Below are 19,870 nucleotides of genomic sequence, written 5' to 3'. Positions count from 1 at the left end.
TGGGACCCCACAGAGAAAGACTGTAAAGATACTGAGGGGGCACCTTGGCAAAATCGTTTTACCGGGACCTCCGGAAGGGAGAGGTCATTAGCCTCTGAACATCCCCTGGGCAAGAACGAGAACATTGTGTACTTGAACATTCCACCTGAGCTGGGCTCGCCTCAAATTCCTCATTCCTCGTTGTACGCAGGCTCCCACCAGCTGCAGAGATGTGGCGGCCCGCAGACAATCGAGCAACGCTAGAGCTGGCCCGGCGGGTCTCGCTCGGGCCCGGGGCCGGGTCCGCAGGCTCCGCCCACACCCAGACGCGCTCCGGGGCCTTGTCCCGGGGGCCGCCCCCGCCGCGTCCGTCACGTGACCCGACGTGTGACGTAGGAGGAAGGAGACGCCATTAGAGGGAGGCGGAGAGCGGGCGCTGCTCGCCTCTCCCCAGGTTCCTGACGTGGTGCCCGGGGCCCTGCACTCTCGGACTTTCCCCTCGGCGCTTCCAGGCCTCTCCCGGAGGCGCAGTGGGGTCGGCGTCCGGGGCGGGAGGCGCCGGTGCGGAGGGGCTGCGCGGGCCGCGGCTGTGAAGGTGCCGCGGCGGCTGTGGGGAGCTCGGCGCGGCGGGGACGCGACGGGATGGCTGCGGCCGGCGGCGGCGGGGCGGCGGCGGGCCGAACCTACTCGTTCAAGGTGGTGTTGCTGGGGGAAGGCTGCGTGGGGAAGACGTCGCTGGTGCTGCGCTACTGCGAGAACAAGTTCAACGACAAGCACATCACCACCCTGCAGGTGCGGGCCGCGGGGGGCGGGGGGGCGGCGCCTCCGCGCCTCAGGGGACTTTGCTACCGCGGTCCTTGGGTCTGGGCGTCCAGATCTCAGGCCTGTCCGCTCCGCCTGCGCATTGCCTTTGCGGTCTCGCCCTGGGAACACACGTCGTCGGGGAAGCCCGGAGATGGGACAGGCCCTCGGGAGAGAAGTGGAAGGGCCCTGAAAAGTCCCCGGGGTCCCCAGAGTGGCTGCGCATGTGGTGGGTCCCCGTCGGGGGGCTAGTTTTTCCTCTCTGACTCGCTTCCGCTTGGGCCCTAGGTGCCTTTACCCTGCAGTCAGTCAACCGAGCGTCAGCCCTTTTTCTTTCTTTCGGAATTAGGAACTTAGCTGCCGGTTTGATTTTGCGAACTAGGTGATGTGTAACTTCAGCACTTACTGATGACTAAGTGTTTGTGCAACTTCCATTTTGTCCTGTCTTCGAACAAAGTGCCGATTGGCAAGTCTTTTCTTTCTGGAGGGATTTTGAAATGACCGCTTGCTGGTGGGGGTTACGCAGTTCCATTGCAGCCTGCGTGGGTCTGACTTGTGGGTCACTTACATTCAGCGATGCAGGTCGACCCATATTCATATGGAAACGTCATATGAATACTGGCCAACAATTGGTCCTCAAGCTAACAGCTTTACTGCTGCTATTTATTTTCTTTGCTTGTAAATGTAGGGCCAGCTTTCATTTGCAGATACATGATTGTTAGTCAGAAAAGTGTTAAAATGTAGTCATTAATTGGGCGTGAAATCAGTTTGCACGTGTTAGAACAAAAATACCCAACGAGTCCACCCTGATCTGTTTCATCGGAGGCAGTCAAGTCTAGTGGACTTTTGATCTTGATTGTGTGCACCTCTGTTCGTTTAACTAGCTGTGTAATTTGGGGCAAGTTAATTAACCTATCTGTGCCTCTGTTTCTCGATTTGTTAAAATGGCCATAATAATAGTATATAGTTCATACGGTTGTCAGGACAAATATACATAAACGCACTTTAGGACCTGGCCCAGTGTAAGCTCTCCATCTTTATTATTACTACCCCACAATAGATCTTAATTAGTGATTGTGTAGTGTGTAAGTCCATGGACACTATTTGATAGAATGCAGTTTTTTAATAGTTGTGATATTAGATATTTGATGCTATTATTAAACTACTGAGTCTAGAATTTACAAAGATGCTCTGATTCCATGTTCTATTTTTACTCCTCTATTTTTACTTCTTTATAAAGCATAAGATCTGAAAAAGTGAATGTCAGGAACCTGGGTGGTTCTTTTTTGTGTGTTTTTTTTTTCCCTTGCATTTTTGTACAAGATCACTTAACACAATTTTAATAATTATGGTTGAGTGTTACTAGAGAGATAAAGGAAATTTGTAGGGTAAATGCCTGTGATCAGTTGGAAATTTAAAGATTTATTAAGGTAAAGTAATAATAATAGCTAACATTTAGTGAGTTCTTACCGTGCTGAGTATTTTACTTTTCTTCTATTCTTATAACAGCCTGTGTGGGAGGTGGATAGTTTTATTAGCCTCATTTTACACATGCTGAAACAGGCATGGTTAAGTTGAGTAACTTCTTGGTCATCATATTGCTACAAGTCTTGGTTCTCAAGCTGAAATTTGAATCCAGTTTAGATTTAAAATTTTGGAGCACTGTTTCTGAATGGGTAAACCACCCCTTAGTGATTTCTTTTGTGCTACAGATCTTAGAGAAAGAGAAGACCATTTTAATTGAGCTCTTAATTTTTTTAAAAGATAATTTAGCCCTTCAGCTTAAAAATTACATTTACATTATACATTCCAAAAATATCCTCAAAGCTTTTAGCTGGGTAAAGATTTTTAAATATCTGAGAGGAAACCTGCAATCTATTACATAGATCTCTAGTATCAAAAGCATAGCATATAACTCTTATCACAAACATTATCTGATTTTAGTATATGTGCTGCCGAAGCGAGCACCACAAACATTATCTGGATTATGTTCTAGAATTGAGGCTTTTGCTGTGTACCAACATATGGAAACAGCATTATATACAATTTCCTTCTCTTGGGTATCAGTTCATTTCATCTTTTTAAACAATCTTTTTGGAGAAATTTTATTTCAGTTAGACCCATAGAGAGTCTTGTATGCCTTTCATTCCAAATGGAGAGGAACTAATGCATCATAAGATGTGAGAGAAAGAATTTCCCTTTTTACTTAGCAAAAAGAACTACCTACTACTTAGAGAAAGCAATGGCAACCCACTCCAGTACTTGCCTGGAAAATCCCATGGGTGGAGGAGCCTGGTGGGCTGCAGTCCATGGGGTCACCGAGAGTCAGACACGACTCAGCGACTTCACTTTCACTTTTCACTTTCATGCATTGGAGAAGGAAATGGCAACCCACTCCAGTGTTCTTGCCTGGAGAATCCCAGGGACGGCGGGGCCTGGTGGGCTGCCGTCTATGGGGTTGCACAATAAAATACTTTGTGTTTTGCTTGCAAAGTACACTCTCAAACATTCCTATTTTAAAGACTAAAAGGAACCTAAGATAGTTCAAGGTTTACTATTTCAGTCTTTAGTTTAATATTTCAGTCAAGTGATTGTCTACTTTAGTCTGAACATCTTGGACGTGAGATGAACTGATACAGAAGGTGGAAAACAATGTATCCTGAGATAGCTTGTTTCATTTTTGGACAGATTACTTTCCAGTTCGTTTTTCCAGGTCTAGAGACAAAATCTGTTTCCCTGCTCTCTGAATCTGAATCACATGACATCTGAATCTGAATCACGTGGCATCCCTTCTGATAGTTGAAGATGGCTGTACATCCCCTTGAGTTTTGTCTTCTCTTGGTAAACAGTTCTGGTTCCTTTTAGTAGATCTCCTGTAACATTGTTTTAACTCATATCATTATTTTGACATCTCTTCTGGATACTTGGTATTTAATTATTGCCGCCTTTTCTTAAAATTTGATAGCTTGAGCTGTAGAAATGACTCTTAGTGTGGTTTGAACTGTGCAAAGAAGTACAGGCTATCACCTCCCTTGTGGAGAATCCTTTTCTAACTCTGAAGTCGAAAAGATGCTGTGAGTTTTTGGGTTGCCACATTGATTAATATTGGGCATGCTGTCTTAGTTTTGTTTGCTGAAAGGAAGCAAGAGAGATAGAGGGAGAGAGTGAGGAAGGAAGACTATGTCCCTCAACTTGATTTTACTTTCATTGTGTAGTTGCCTTCCTTGCCAACCCCCAATGTATTTGACCCATTAAAGTCGGCTTTGATAGGTTTTCTTCAGTGCTTAATGCCTGTTAATATGCTTTTGAATTTTGATTCTGTAGCTCAAGAAACATTGATGGAGCTACTGTGGGTCAGGCACTAGATTGGCTCCTGGCCATGCCCATAAAAATAAAGCATGATCTCTACAGCTGTATTAGGCACCTATTTTAACTTTTCACCTGAAGATTTGGTAAGATTGTCTTCAGTGTTCTCATCAGTCATTAATAGACTCTGAAAGAAAAGGGTGAGCTGCGGCCAAGCACAAAGCCCTTCACAAGTCTCTATAATCTAGTGACACAGGGCCAGAGGTTGGTTTCTCTTTAGACTCGAAGTCTAGTTCAGTCGCTCAGTCGTGTCCGACTCTTTGCGACCCCATGAATTGCAGCACGCCAGGCCTCCCTGTCCATCACCAACTCCCGAAGTTCACTCAAACTCATGTGCATCGAGTCAGTGATGCCATCCAGCCATCTTATCTTCTGTCGTCCCCTTCTCCTCCTGTCCCCAGTCCCTTCCAGCATCAGGGCCTTTTCCAGTGAGTCAACTCTTTGCATGAGGTGCCCAAAGTATTGGAGTTTCAGCTTCAGCATCGGTCCTCCAATGAACACCCAGGACTGATCTCCTTTAGGATGGGCTGGTTGGATCTCCTTGCAGTCCAAAGGACTCTCAAGAGTCTTCTCCAACACCACAGTTCAAAAGCATCAATTCTTCGGCACTCAGCTTTCTTCACAGTCCAACTCTCACATCCATACATGACCACTGGAAAAACCATAGCCTTGACTAGATGGACCTTTGTTGGCAAAGTAATGTCTCTGCTTTTAAGGGTGGGGCTTTTCCCAAACCAGATACAGGCCTTCTTTCCTTGTGACTGTGCAACAGTCTTTAATGGAGTGTTATACATACTAATGATGATGGAAACAGAAAACAAGACTGACTGCTATGGGCTATTGCCTAGCGGATATGAAACTTTTAATGAAAATGGCTATTCCAGCATTACAACTCTTTTTTTTTTTTTTGCCCTTGCTACATCAGTCTTGCCCGTAGGGGATATCATGAGATACTTTGTCAAATGCTTGCAGAAGACAAGATGCTTTTTTTTTTTTTTTTTTCTGCAGTAGGAGACCATCTGATGTGGTAAAAAGGGACAGGACTTTGAAGTTAGTTTGAAGGTTTGGCTTCTACCTTTTAGCTATCATGATTTGGGCAGGGTATTCTAATGTTTGTAAGCTAGCTCTTTATCCATGAAATTGGAGAATCTCAGTGATAAGATTTTTATATGGGTTAGAGAACCACGGTATGTAAACCTCCTGGCACAGTGTTTGTTTAATGAATGTTAGCTGTTGAATGAATTGTGTGTGTGTGCTTGGTTGCTCAGTCATGTCCGACTGTTTGTGACCCCATAGACTGTGGCCCACAAGGCTCTTCTGCCCATGGAATTTTTCAGGTGAGAATACTGGAGTGGGTTGCCATTTTCCTCCTCCAGGGGATCTTCCCCACCCATGGATTGAACCTGTGTCTGTTGTGCTTCCTTCATTGGGAGGCAGGTTCTTTACCACTGGTGCCACCTGGGAATGAATAAATGGTGCTTAATTTCTGTTGGTTTCTTTCAGGGTAACACATACAAAAAGGTAATGGGATTAATTTGACATGAATTATTTTGAGAACTCATACAGTCTGAGGGACTGCTCCCTTTTATATTTTTATACATACATATGTATTTGTTTATTAACCATTCTAGAGTTTGTCTCGGAGAAGGCAGTGGCAGCCCACTCCAGCACTCTTGCCTGGAAAATCCCATGGATGGAGGAGCCTGGTGGGCTGCAGTCCATGGGGTCGCTAAGAGCGACTGAGTGACTTCACTTTCACTTTTCACTTTCATGCATTGGAGAAGGAAATGGCAACCCACTCCAGTGTTCTTGCCTGGAGAATCCCAGGGACGGCGGGGCCTGGTGGGCTGCCGTCTGTGGGGTCGCACAGAGTCGGACACGACTGAAGTGACTTAGCAGCAGCAGCAGCAGCAGCAGAGTTTGTCTGGGCTTGTGACATTTCTGGAGGGTCACTTCTTTTTTTATTTTTAAAAATTGTGACATTTGCCATGCTTTGGTGTTTTAGTACTGTTCCTTTTTTGCAGACCTCCTCCTCAGTTCAGTCGCTCAGTTGTGTCCGACTCTTTGCGACCCCATGAATCACAGCACGCCAGGCCTCCCTGTCCATCACCAACTCCCGGAGTTTACGCAAACTCATGTGCATCGAGTCAGTGATGCCATCCACCCACCTCGTCCTCTGTCATCCCCTTCTCCTCCTGTCCCCAATCCCTCCCAGCATCAGGGTCTTTTCCAGTGAGTCAGCTCTTGAGGTGCCCAAAGTATTGGAGTTTCAGCTTCAGCATCATTCCTTCCAATGAACACCCAGGACTGATATTCTTTAGGATGGACTGGTTAGATCTCCTTGAAGTCCAAGGGACTCTGAAGAGTCTTCTCCAACACCACAGTTCAAAAGCATCAATTCTTCCACGCTCAGCTTTCTTCACAGTCCAGGTCTCACATCCATACATGACCACTGGAAAAACCATAGTCTTGACTAGATGGACCTTTGTTGGCAAAGCAATATCTCTGCTTTTTAATATGCTATCTAGGTTGGTTATAACTTTCCTTCCAAGGAGTAAGTGTCTTTTAATTTCATGGCTGCAGTCACCATCTGCAGTGATTTTGGAGCCCCCAAAAATAAACTCTGACACTGTTTCCACTGTTTCCCCATCTATTTCCCATGAAGTGATGGGACCAGATGCCATGATCTTCGTTTTCTGAATGTTGAGCTTTAAGCCAACTTTTTCACTCTCCTCTTTCACTTTCATCAAGAGGCTTTTGAGTTCCTCTTCACTTTCTGCCATAAGGGTGGTATCATCTGCATAGCTGAGGTTATTGATATTTCTCCCAGCAATCTTGATTCCAGCTTGTGCTTCTTCCAGCCAAATGTTTCTCATGATGTACTTTGCATATAAGTTAAATAAGCAGGGTGACAACATACAGCCTTGACGTACTCCTTTTCCTATTTGGAACCAGTTTGTTGTTCCATGTCCAGTTCTAACTGTTGCTTCCTGACCTGCATATAGGTTTCTCTAGAGGCATGTCAGGGGGTCTGGTATTCCCGTCTCTTTCAGAATTTTCCACAATTTATTGTAATCCGCACAGTCAAGGGCTTTGGCATAGAGGTCAAAGACCCCCTTTAGGTTGCTGATAATTATGAAGTAATGTTGTAGGTGAGCTTTCCGAGGACTCAAGATCCTTTAGCTGGCTTACCCAGAAAGCCTGGGCTTATATAAAGTCCCCAAGCTTCCTTCTGTGATTTCTTTTTTTTTTTTTTTAATTTTTTAATTATTACTATTATTATTATTATTTTTTTTTTACTTTACACTATTGTATTGGTTTTGCCATACATCAACATGCTACCGCCATGGGTGTACACGTGTTCCCCATCCTGAACCCCCCTCCCACCTCCCTCCCCATATCATCCCTCTGGGTCATCCCAGTGCACCAGCCCCAAGCTTCCTGTATCCTGCATCGAACCTGGACTGGCAATTCATTTCTTATATGATATTATACATGTTTTAATGCAGTTGTCCCAAATCATCCCCCCCCCCCCCCCCCCGCCGGGGTCCAAAAGACTGTTCTATACATCTGTGTCTCTTTTGCTGTCTCACATATAGGGTTATCGTTACCATCTGTCTAAATTCCATATATATGCGTTAGTATACTGTATTGGTGTTTTTCTTTCTGGCTTACTTCACTCTGTATAATAGGCTCCAGTTTCATCCACCTCATTAGAACTGATTCAAATGTATTCTTTTTAATGGCTGAGTAGTACTCCACTATGTATATGTACCACAGCTTTCTTATCCATTTGTCTGCTAATGGACATCTAGGTTGCTTCCATGTCCTGGCTATTATAAACAGTGCTGTGATGAACATTGGGGTACACATGTCTCTTTCAATTCTGGTTTCCTTGGTGTGTATGCCCAGCAGTGGGATTGCTGGGTCGTATGGCAGTTCTCTTTCCAGTTTTTTAAGGAATCTCCACACTGTCTCCATAGTGGCTGTACTAGTTTGCATTCCCACCAACAGTGTACACCAACATTCCCTTTTCTCCACACCCTCTCCAGCATTTATTGCTTGTAGACTTGGATCGCAGCCATTCTGACTGGCGTGAAATGGTACCTGATTGTGGTTTTGATTTGCATTTCTCTGATAATGAGTGATGTTGAGCATCTTTTCATGTGTTTGTTAGCCATCTGTATGTCTTCTTTGGAGAAATGTCTATTTAGTTCTTTGGCCCATTTTTTGATTGGGTCGTTTATTTTTCTGGAATTGAGCTGCAGGAGTTGCTTGTATATTTTTGAGATTAGTTGTTTGTCAGTTGCTTCATTTGCTATTATTTTCTCCCATTCTGAAGGCTGTCTTTTCACCTTGCTTATAGTTTATTTTGTTGTGCAGAAGCTTTTAATTTTAATTAGATCCCATTTGTTTATTTTTGCTTTTATTTCCAATATTCTGGGAGGTGGGTCATAGAGGATCCTTTATTGTTCTGGGCTGTGTTAAACTTGACACAGACAAGAAAGACAGTTGGAGTGAGGGACTTACTGCTTTGTCTGTGGAATTTATTGTTGAATCTAAGCAGTTAAATTCAAGAATTGTTATTTCATACCTGTTACATGTCAAACATTGTGCCAGCTGGGGAAAGTAAAGATGAGAAAGATATTTTAACCATCTGTTAACTTTATTCTTAAATGGTTGTGTGATTTCAGTTATCTTTGTTTCTCTCTATAATTGTGCTCTTAGGCAGTCACTTCCTTTTCTTTAGCTGAAGCTCCCTTTCCCCCTTATTGTAAGACTGTGCACTCTGACTTAAATGCCTTTTACCTCTTTCAACTAGTCTCCTGTGTAAAAAGTAACATTTTTCATAATCAGAACCATCCATCATCTTTCCTTTTAGAACTCTTAACTGGAATTCCACCTGTCTGCCTCCTGAAGTCTAGGGTAGGTGCCTGTCATTTGATCAGCAAAACAGTGCTGTAAAGTTGGCTGGGAAGACAGTATCCTAAGAGTTTGCAAGTGAGAAAACAAAGACTTGGGTTAGATTTCTGACGTCCTATGTATAGTGATGGTGTACTGTTTTTTTCTTAAGCTAAGTCAGCTACTTTTTTTTATTCATATACCTTAGCCTCCAGAGCAACACTTGGCATTCAGATTCTAGCAGTTAGCTTTATACTCAGATGCTGTTGCTGCTGCTGCTGCTAAGTCGCTTCAGTCGTGTCCAACTCTGTGCGACCCCATAGATGGTAGCCCACCAGGCTCCCCTGTCCCTGGGATTCTCCAGGCAAGAACACTGGAGTGGGTTACCATTGCCTTCTCCGTTATACTCAGCTAGGAATCTTAATTTCCTTGTTTATAAGATTAATGTTTCAAATGTCTGAAAGACCTTCTAAGGTAGTACTGGAAACCACTTAGAAGATTCAGCCAATTTTTGTTTACAGTATCTTTATAAAATACCATAGTAGAAATCTTTCCTTTTTCCCTTAGTATTTTATTAGATATATGTGGGCTATGGAAGGGTGGATGATTTTTTTTTTTTTTTTAAGAAGAGTTTTTCGGAATTATTGCTTTGAACATCTAACATACAACTATTCTATATCTTTTATTTTCTGCTGTTATGTTTTGAGCTAATCCTTAGAAGTGACTTTTTGACTCTTCTTTTCAAAGTATTTACTTGGACTCTAAACTGATGATAATACCTCTGTATAGAAGCTAAAGATAAATGAGGTATTCAAGTACCCAGTTTAGTTTTCTTTCTTTCTTTAAATTTAAAATATTTGATATATAGCATTTTATAAACTTAAGTTGTATAACATGTTGATTTGTTACCTTTATATGCTGTAACATGATTTTGACCTTGTAGAAATTCATCGTAGTTTTCTGGTAGCTCATTTTTATTGTCTTGCTACGGAGGACTCATGAGTTACCTGACTGAACCCTTTCATGTCTGTGGCTTCAGCTGAAAGTAGTCAGTGGATTACCCCTGCCCCTCCCAGGCCAGTTTGCATAATCTCAGTCCCTGATCAGGGAAGGACCCTGGCAATGAAAGCACCAAGTCTTAACCCCTGGACCGCTAGGGAACTCCCAATAGATACTTTAAATCCTTAAGCCAGAAACAATGTTAGTAACTGTAGCAAAAATAATGTAACTGGAAAGTCTGTTGAATTTAGATAAAGACAGTTGAGTATTTGTCTACTGCATTAGGTATTTTGTTTCGCCAAAGGAACAAGTGGTTTGGCCAACAAAAACAAAAAAACATTAAAACTTTGATGAAACCAGTTATGAAAAGACTTTCATTTGGCAAATGCAATTTATTCTTATTATATCTCACCTATAAGCATTTTTAAAAAATACAGATTAAAAAAACACCCACTGTGACTTCAAATAAAGTGCTGGGTAAATAAGCATCAGGTGTGAATGACAGGTGTCTAATAAGATTGATAAGTCTCTTAATCCACCTAAAATGTGGAAGATGAAATCTTTGGAATTAGAAGAAATAGTGATGCTGTAACTCAGGGTTTTCAGGTGGTGCACTGGTCAAGAATCCACCTGCCGATGCAGAAAGTGCAAGAGAGGTGGGTTTGATCTCTGGGTCTGGAAGAGCCCCTGGAGTAGGAAATGACAACCTGCTCCAGTATTCTTGCTGGTGATAATTCTGTAAACAGAGGACCCTGGCAGGCTGCAGTCCATGGCGTCGCAAAGAGTCAGACATGACTGAGCAATTGAGCACGCTGTGTGCATGCGCACACACAAACACATACAAGTCAGGGTTTGGAGGATTAAAGTGAGATATGTACCATTCCTTTGATTCTCATCGTTTGTGGCTACCCTGAGAGTATTTGGGGAGATGAGTTGGTGTCCAGGAGCACTTAGTCCGAGTGGAGGAAAGCCAGGTTAAGAACGTGTTTGTGTTCTAGAATAGGCAGCTTTGTGCAGTGGCAAAAGCACTGTGGAGTCAGACAGCCTTCCACCCACTGCGGTACCTCACTGAGTTGTCTGACCTTGGGTGAGTCACTGTATTTCTTTAAATCTCAGATTCACACCTGTAAAATAGGGCTAATTGCCTACTTCACAGGGTTGTTATTAATACAAAGATAAAATGAGAAAGACGAAGTGTGGTGGCACATGGTATGTACTATTTTTTTTCTTCCCATATTCCTCGAAACCTTTGACTTGACATTGTTTATGCCACTCTCCCCTTCTCTTTCTCAATGGGATTCTTTGACTGAGATGTTGCCAGGGCATTATCCCTTAGGAACGTGTGGAAAAAAAATTTTTTTTGATATTTTGATATGTGCATATAAGCAGTTTTCTTGACTGTTGAGTGGGTTGGTGGCTTTTATCTGATTCTCAAAGCAGTCCATGATTATACCTCCCTCCCCTTTTTATTACCATGTAACAGAATTAACCTCTGCCCCAGAGTATTACATAACCATGAATAGTATCTCAGTAGCTTGGCCAAATTAAGTATGCCTCATAGAGATAGTTGGGGAGAGAAAAAAGAGGTTTCAACCTTCTGATCATTTGCTGCTATCTTGATGTCATGTAAAATCTTTTAGCTTTATTCTCACCTATAATAGTTTTTAAAACAGAAGATTTTTGTTCTTTAAGAAAATATCTATGAAATATTAAGAATTTAGGATTTATATAAAATGAGATGATTTGTATTACAGAAGGACTCTTTCCATAGAAAAGGACTTAAGTTTTTTTGTTATAAAGGCAGAAAGAAAAGATTTAGCGAGTACCATGTTATAATGTGCTTTCCTGGTGCATCAGATATTTGAGTTAAAATAATTTGGTTTATAAGGAAACTTTTCGAAACATATCTTTTACGTAAATTGAGTTCTAGCAGGCACACTGTAGATGAATTTATCCACAGTAACAACATTTGCAAGTCTGCTGTGGGCAGCACCGTGCTTCTCCCTGCCCCCTCTAGTAGAGAAGCGTTCGTTCACCTCTCAGTCTGAGAGGCACCATAGCACAGTGAGTGTGAGTCATGTCTGCAGCCAGACGGCCTAGATTGCAAATCCTACTCTGTTGCTTGTGACCTTGAACAAGATACTTAACATTCCTTTGTCTCTGTTTCCACTCCTGTAATATTTGGGTAATAACTATATCTAATCACAGAGTTTTATGAGAAGTGAATTAATATTGAAAAGTATTTAAAACACTGCCCATTTCATTGTAAGCACTGTGAAAGTGTTAAATAAATAAAAATATGTAATCTAGTTAACAGAATACTTATACCCATGAAAAGATAACTTAAAATATGAGGTGGTATGTGCTGTATATGGTAAGATTAGGTTCCCTAAAGTTCTGCTGCATAGAGAAATCCAGTGTGGGCTGTATGGGTGGTATGAGACAATTTAAAAATTCAAAGAAGATGATTATAGATCTATGAACTGGTCTTGGAGAGATGAGATTAAGATAGAGAATAAAGAATAGGCCCAAGTTAGAGAGGAATTTTATGAACAAACAGAATTGGAGGGAATATATAGTGTAGACTCTGTGAATACTGGAAGCTTTCTAGGAAGATAGATGTGGACAAATGGTGGAGGTCCTTGGATACAAAGATAAGAGTTTGAGATTTTTTATTTCTATAATAGGGCTCCCTGACTTTCATAAAGGAGAAGCTTATGAATGACTTTGTAAAAAGTGCGTTGCACAGTACTTGGTGAAAGGTAAGCATTCAGTAACTGTTAGCTGGTATTAGTTATAGCAGTAGAAATGACTGTGTAGTGTCTCACTATATCGATGGGCTACATTTGTATATTTTTTAAAGAATTGCCTAGTGATGGACACTCAGGTTATTTCTTTACATTTTCTTTCTTTCTTTTTCTAAAGAATCAATGCTCTGATGAGCACTCTTTTCATAAAATTGTTCTATACATCCATGGTTCCTTAGGAGAGACTTAGCACTGTCTCTCAACTCACCATGGAAAGTGATGGTAAATTTCAGAAGGAATGGTAGAAAGGAAATGATGGAGCTTTCCCAGCTATAATTCACTCCCCTCTGCTGAGAAATCCCCACAAAACTCTTGACAAAAGGCTTTTATGGTATTAGCTGCCAACAGGATATAGTTCAAGTATACTAATGTAAAGTGATAACTTATTAGAGAACTCAGCTGTGGATGTGGTAAGGGCTTTTTGTTTTTGTTTGTTTGCTTGTTTTTATTTTTAATCATGGAGGTTTGGGGAAGATAATGTGGCATGTAGACTAGAGAACCAGAGGGTGAGGTGAGACCAAAGGTATTTATATTATGACTTAATATGAGACTGGTGGTCAAGGAACTCCAGAGGAAATATGAAGACAAGACTTGATCAGTTTTTTTTGGAATATGGGATGACAGGGAAGGAAGAATATTCAGTGATGATATTCCTGAGATGCTAAACCTCAGTGACTTGGAGAATGTGATGAAAATATTAATGTTACAATGGAAAGCCAATTTTGGAGGGAAGATCAGTTTAACTTTAAATATCTTTAAAAAAGAGAGTTTGAGTTTACTTTTAAGTAATTTAAGATTACTTATCTATTAAACATTTGTATAGGAGTCAGATTTTGAGTTTCTTTATATAACTGCTACTGCTAAGTCACTTCAGTCGTGTCCGACTCTGTGCGACCCCATAGACGGCAGCCCACCAGGCTCCCCTGTCCCTGGGATTCTCCAGGCAAGAACACTGGAGTGGGTCTCCATTTCCTTCTCCAGTGCATGAAAGTGAAAAGTGAAAGTGAAGTCACTCAGTTGTATCCGACTCTTAGCGACCCCATGGACTGCAGCCAACCAGGCTCCTCCATCCATGGGATTTTCCAGGCAAGAGTACTGGAGTGGGGTGCCATTGCCTTCTCTGTCTTTATATACCATTGATAGTGAAATAGGGCAAATGGTTGAGTTCAAATAAATAATACAACTGATAAGTGGAAAGCTGAGATTCAAATCCGAAGTACTGCTTCAAAGTTGATATTCTTAACCTTTATGCTATGAGTGAGAAATATTCCTTCATTCATATTTATTGTCATAACATGTATTTGGTCTTCTCATTTTCTAAGTTATTTCCTTTGTTGTTTTGCCACTGAATTAAATATTATACCCTTTTCTATAACCTTTGTTTTATTTAATAAAATATCTTAAAGGTAGACATTCCTGGGTTTGACCTCTGCCGTTTGTGATTCCTTTGTATCTGGACTCCTTAGTTAATCATTCAATCTAGTGGCATTTGCTTAGTTTTTAATTTTCCTTGGTAATAAATACAGTAGAAAGTCCTTCCTGAAATCTAGGTTCTTTCTCCTTCAGTAATATCAATAATTCATCATCCTAGCTAGCCTTTTTATCTGTTTTACTTTCCATCTCTGCACTTTATTTTGTATTGATACACTTAAATGTGATAATCTCTGCATAGCTTTAAACTTGGCTCTTTGTTCCTTTTTTAAACATGTCAACAGACTCAGGTTTCTGATTATATTCCTTCTTCAATTAGTCTTGATTTTATCCTCTTCTATCTTCATGCATTTAATTCGGCCCTTTCATGCAAAGATGGGCTCGATAAAGGACAGAAATGGTATGGACCTAACAGAAGCAGAAGATATGAAGAAGAGGTGGCAAGAATACACAAAAGATCTGTACAAAAAAGATCTTCACGACCCAGATAATCACAATGGTGTGATCACTGACCTAGAGCTAGACATCCTGGAATGTGAAGTCAAGTGGGCCTTAGAAAGCATCACTACGAACAAAGCTAGTGGACGTGATGGAATTCCAGTTGAGCTATTCCAAATCCTGAAAGATGATGCTGTGAAAGTGCTGCACTCAATATGCCAGCAAATTTGGAAAACTCAGCAGTGGCCACAGGACTGGAAAAGGGCAGTTTTCATTCCAATCCCAAAGAAAGGCAATGCCAAAGAATGCTCAAACTGCCACACAATTGCACTCATCTCACACGCTAGTAAAGTAATGCTCAAAATTCTCCAAGCCAGGCTTCGGCAATATGTGAACCGTGAACTTTCTGATGTTCAAGCTGGTTTTAGAAAAGGCAGAGGAACCAGAGATCAAATTGCCAACATCCGCTGGATCATGGAAAAAGCAAGAGAGTTCCAGAAAAGCATCTATTTCTGCTTTATTGACTATGCCAAAGCCTTCGACTGTGTGGATCACAATAAACTGTGGAAAATTCTGAAAGAGATGGGAATACCAGACTGCCTGATGTGCCTCTTGAGAAATTTGTATGCAGGTCAGGAAGCAACAGTTAGAACTGGACATGGAACAACAGACTGGTTCCAAATAGGAAAGGGAGTATGTCAAGGCTGTATATTGTCACCTTACTTATTTAACTTATATGCAGAGTGCATCATGAAAAACGCTGGACTGGAAGAAACACAGCTGGAATCAAGATTGCCGGGAGAAATATCAGTAACCTCAGCTATGCAGATGACACCACCCTTGTGGCAGAAAGTGAAGAGGAACTAAAAAGCCTCTTGATGAAAGTGAAAGTGGAGAGTGAAAAAGTTGGCTTAGAGCTCAACGTTCAGAAAAGGAACATCATGGCATCTGGTCCCATCACTTCATGGGAAATAGATGGGGAAACAGTGGAAACAGTGTCAGAGTTTATTTTTGGGGGCTCCAAAATCACTGCAGATGGTGATTGCAGCCATGAAATTAAAAGACGTTTACTCCTTGGAAGGAAAGTTATGACCAAGCTAGATAGCATATTCAAAAGCAGAGACATTACTTTGCCAACAAAGGTTTGTTTAGTCAAGGCTATGGTTTTTCCAGTGGTCATGTATGGATGTGAGAGTTGGACTGTGAAGAAGGCTGAGCTCCAAAGAATTGATGCTTTTGAACTGTGGTGTTGGAGAAGACTCTTGAGAGTCCCTTGGACTGCAAGGAGATCCAACCAGTCCATTCTGAAGGAGATCAGCCCTGGGATTTCTTTGGAAGGAATGATGCTAAAGCTGAAACTCCAGTACTTTGGCCACCTCATGCAAAGAGTTGACTCATCGGAAAAGACTCTGATGCTGAGAGAGATTGGGGGCAGGAGGAGAAGGGGACGACAGAGGATGAGATGGCTGGATGGCATCACTGCCTCGATGGACGTGAGTCTGAGTGAACTCCGGGAGTTGGTGATGGATAGGGAGGCCTGGCGTGCTGCGATTCATGGGGTCGCAAAGAGTCAGACAGGACTGAGTGATCTGATCTGATGCTTTTCTTTCCAGCTTTAAAATAGCCTCCTGTCTTCCAGATCTAGTCCTGTCTTTCTTCCTATCATAGTCATTCTCTTAAAAATACAGATTTTATATGTTCTCACTACTTAAAAACCCTTCACTGATTCTTCATTGTCAACAGTATTATTTCCTAACATTTACTTCTTTGGATGAGTTAGGTGTTTCTTTAGGGAAAAAGAAGTCAAATGAGTTTGGGAAATACTTGTATAAATACAATTAGCCAGTCTTTCTTTTGGCAGACTCTTGGTGTGCACTGTGAATGCACAAAGGGGATACAGAGCAATACACTGCTGCTGCTGCTGCTGCTGCTGCTAAGTCACTTCAGTCGTGTCCGACTCTGTGTGACCCCATAGACGGCAGCCCACCAGGCTCCCCCGTCCCTGGGATTCTCCAGGCAAGAACACTGGAGTGGGTTGCCATTTCCTTCTCCAATGCGTGAAAGTGAAAAGTGAAAGTGAAGTCGCTCAGTCGTGTCTGACTCTGTGTGACCCCATGGACTGCAGCCCACCAGGCTCCTCCGCCCATGGGATTTTCCATGCAAGAGTACTGGAGTGGGGTGCCATCGCCTTCTCCAAGCAATACACAGAAGTCCACGAATATACCTGACTGTAGTATACATTAAAAAGAAAAACCAAAAACCTTGTCTAGAGTCTTGAAACAGCTTTTATTGACACCCATAAGGTTAAGTCCATACCTTTAGATATGGAGTTTCAGGTTTTTTTGATTCAATCTTTTCCTAACTGTAGAGATTCATCTCTGGCATACACCAGACCACCTTGGAGTTTCCTGTGGCGTGGGGAGTTACATGTTTCAGGCTTCAGTGGTTTCACCTGTCTGTCTGGAAAAACCCTTACTACTCATAACGAGGAGCTCATTACTTTCTTTCTGAAGCCTTCTGTGACTTATCCAGGCTAGCTTTACACTCGTTTCTCAGCATTTTCCCTATGGTATACTTAGCAAGACCCTCCACTTTAACCATTATCTTTACATTCTAATATTTGCAGTGGAACTATAAGCTCCTTGAAAGCTGGGACTGTTTTCATTTCTGTGATAGTACCTGGTACAGTTATTAGCTATAGTTTAAATAATTGAATTGCAAAATAATTGCAGGAAAATTTCCAGTAGTAATGGTATTCATACAGCTAAGTAAACACCAGTAAATATTTCTTTTATCTCATCTTACAAGTCTCTTAGACTCTTTCTATAATGAGTAGGTTAGGTGGCATCAAATTAAATGCTAAGAAAATGTTGTAATGAGGGAAAAAAAAACTAAGAAAACATTAAATTATCAGCTCTTGGGTACTTTTCATAACTTATGTTCATAAAACAAACTTTTTCTTAAAATAAAAATAATGTTCTGTTTTCAGTGGAAACATGTTTGGTTATTAGTAAAAACTCAATGATTACTTTTTCTCCCAGATAACTTGTTTTATATGACATGATTCATTCATCTGTAGTTTTTAGGATAAGAAGTTTTATGTGAAACATCATTTAATGTATATCTCTTTTTTCTTAGGCATCATTCTTAACAAAGAAGTTAAATATTGGTGGGAAGAGAGTAAATCTTGCTATATGGGTAAGTTAATGTTTTCAGCTGTATGAGTTGAAGGCCTTTACCTATTCTTCATATTCTAATAACTAATTGGCTTAAGAAATAGGAATTTGAATTTCTGGATTTTTATTTTTTTGGTTAACTCAGGGTTAGCCAAAATCTTTTTTTTTTTTTTTTTAATTAAACATCTTTTCCCCCTAAAATCTGGCTAAGAATTTTATCTTGAATACACTTGTTATACATGAAAAGTGCTGTCATAACTTTTCAACTGGAGAAGGGTGAACTCAAGGGATTCCATTTCAGAGAAAGGGGTGGACAGACTGTCTGGCCTTTATCCCCCCGTCTCCATGTCCTCATCTTCCAAGGGAGTGGCTGGTGGAGACTAGGGCAAGGCTAATGCAGTACGGCACCACTGCCAGGTGGTCCTGGTGCACGTTCGTTCTTCTTGTCTGCTCTCTCTGTGGAGGACTTAAATTCATTGCCACGCCTGTTCCTGGCTTATTAGGCCATTGTGGTCTTTCCAGCCCTTTGGCAACTGAACTGGCTTTTTAGTGAGGGTGGGAAAGATTGCTGAGGAGGAGGGTTGGGGAGAGGAGAAGTAACCTTTACAAAACAGTAAAACATTAAATATTAATTATAACTTTACTTAAAATTTTTTATAGTTTGTTTCTTTTAATGCTGTTTTGGGGTTATCTATAACTTTATACCCTAGTTTATCAGAAGCTCACTGTAGTTTAAATAATAGATATATTTTTTCTTCTGGTCTAATAAACGTTTGTTGCTTTATGTAGGATACAGCAGGTCAAGAGAGATTCCACGCATTGGGTCCCATTTACTACAGAGATTCAAATGGAGCTATTTTAGTTTATGATATAACAGATGAAGATTCTTTTCAGAAGGTATCTTGCTTACTTATGGGTGAATGACTTAATAGAGCAACAGTGATTTGTCAGGTCTGCATTAACATGTCTTTGTGATTAGCCTTGGATTTAAAAGTATAGCTTGTGCATAAATGATGACCAGTCATGTTTTTTTAATGGCGTATTTAATTCATGTTAACAGTATGGATATCATCTATTAATGGTTTATTATATGGCTTTCTCAGATATTAGGAAAGGGAAATCATCTGAAGTAAAGCTTCAGAAAAATATAGACGCCTTTTTTTTTTCTCCTTATTAAAGAAAAATCACAAACTTTTTTTTTTTTTGATTCTGTACATACTGGGCACCTGAAAACTTGGTATGGCTGCGTGGGTGCGTTCCATAATTATGGGGAGGTAAAAGAAGAACTAAATCAGGTTTAAGCTCTTTTCTCCTCACTAGGTATCCTGGAGGATTCAATACAGATTTTAAAAGGAAAATCTACACAGTATTTATTTTTATAAATAAACTCTATTTTTATAAAGTTAAATGTTTTATCTTTGGGATGCTGTTTGTTATCTCTTCTATCCCTTCTTGCCTTTTTGGCATGGAAAGAAATAGTTTAAGTATTTTATTGATTAAAAGAAAGTGGAGTCATTTAGGTTGAAAAGTGACCAGTTAGCTCTTGCTGCATAACAAAACCCCCCAAATTTGATGGCTTAAAACAACAACATATTATTTCTCATGGTTTTGAGGGTTGCCTGGGCTTCCCCGATAGCTCAGTTGGTAAAGAATCCGCCTGCAATGCAGGAGACCTGGGTTTGATCCCTGGATTGGGAAGATCCCCTGGAGAAGGGAAAGGCTACCCACTCCAGTATTCTGGTCTGGAGAATTCGTGGATTATATAGTCCATGGGGTCGCAAAGAGTCAGACAGGACTGAGCAATTTTTACTCTCTTTCTTTTCTGGACAAAAGTGGAGTCACTCAGACAGCTGCATGAACTGGGGGTTGCTGGGTGGGGACCTGGATCCAAGAGGGCCTGGTTTTCCTCCATGTGCCTTCTCACTCCATTTGGTGTCTTGTTCTCCAGTACTCTGTCCACATGCTCTCATT

General features: G+C 41.2%; 1 protein-coding gene across 1 annotated transcript in view; it reads left to right on the top strand.

The window, feature by feature from the left end:
* The first annotated feature begins 368 nt into the window (after window positions 1-368).
* RAB21 (RAB21, member RAS oncogene family) overlaps window positions 369-19,870 on the top strand; it is a 33,711-nt gene continuing 14,209 nt past the window's right edge. Inside the window, exons 1-3 of the mRNA XM_027543357.1 lie at window positions 369-771; window positions 17,862-17,921; window positions 18,689-18,796. Coding sequence (XP_027399158.1) covers window positions 622-771; window positions 17,862-17,921; window positions 18,689-18,796 — 318 coding nt within the window. The 5' untranslated portion in view covers window positions 369-621. The remainder of the gene's footprint in view (window positions 772-17,861; window positions 17,922-18,688; window positions 18,797-19,870) is intronic.

This window comes from Bos indicus x Bos taurus, chromosome 5 (assembly GCF_003369695.1).
Source record: "Bos indicus x Bos taurus breed Angus x Brahman F1 hybrid chromosome 5, Bos_hybrid_MaternalHap_v2.0, whole genome shotgun sequence".
NCBI lineage: Eukaryota > Metazoa > Chordata > Mammalia > Artiodactyla > Bovidae > Bos > Bos indicus x Bos taurus.
The sequence above is the reverse complement of the archived record's forward strand: the minus strand, read 5'-3'. Positions and strand labels throughout refer to the sequence as shown.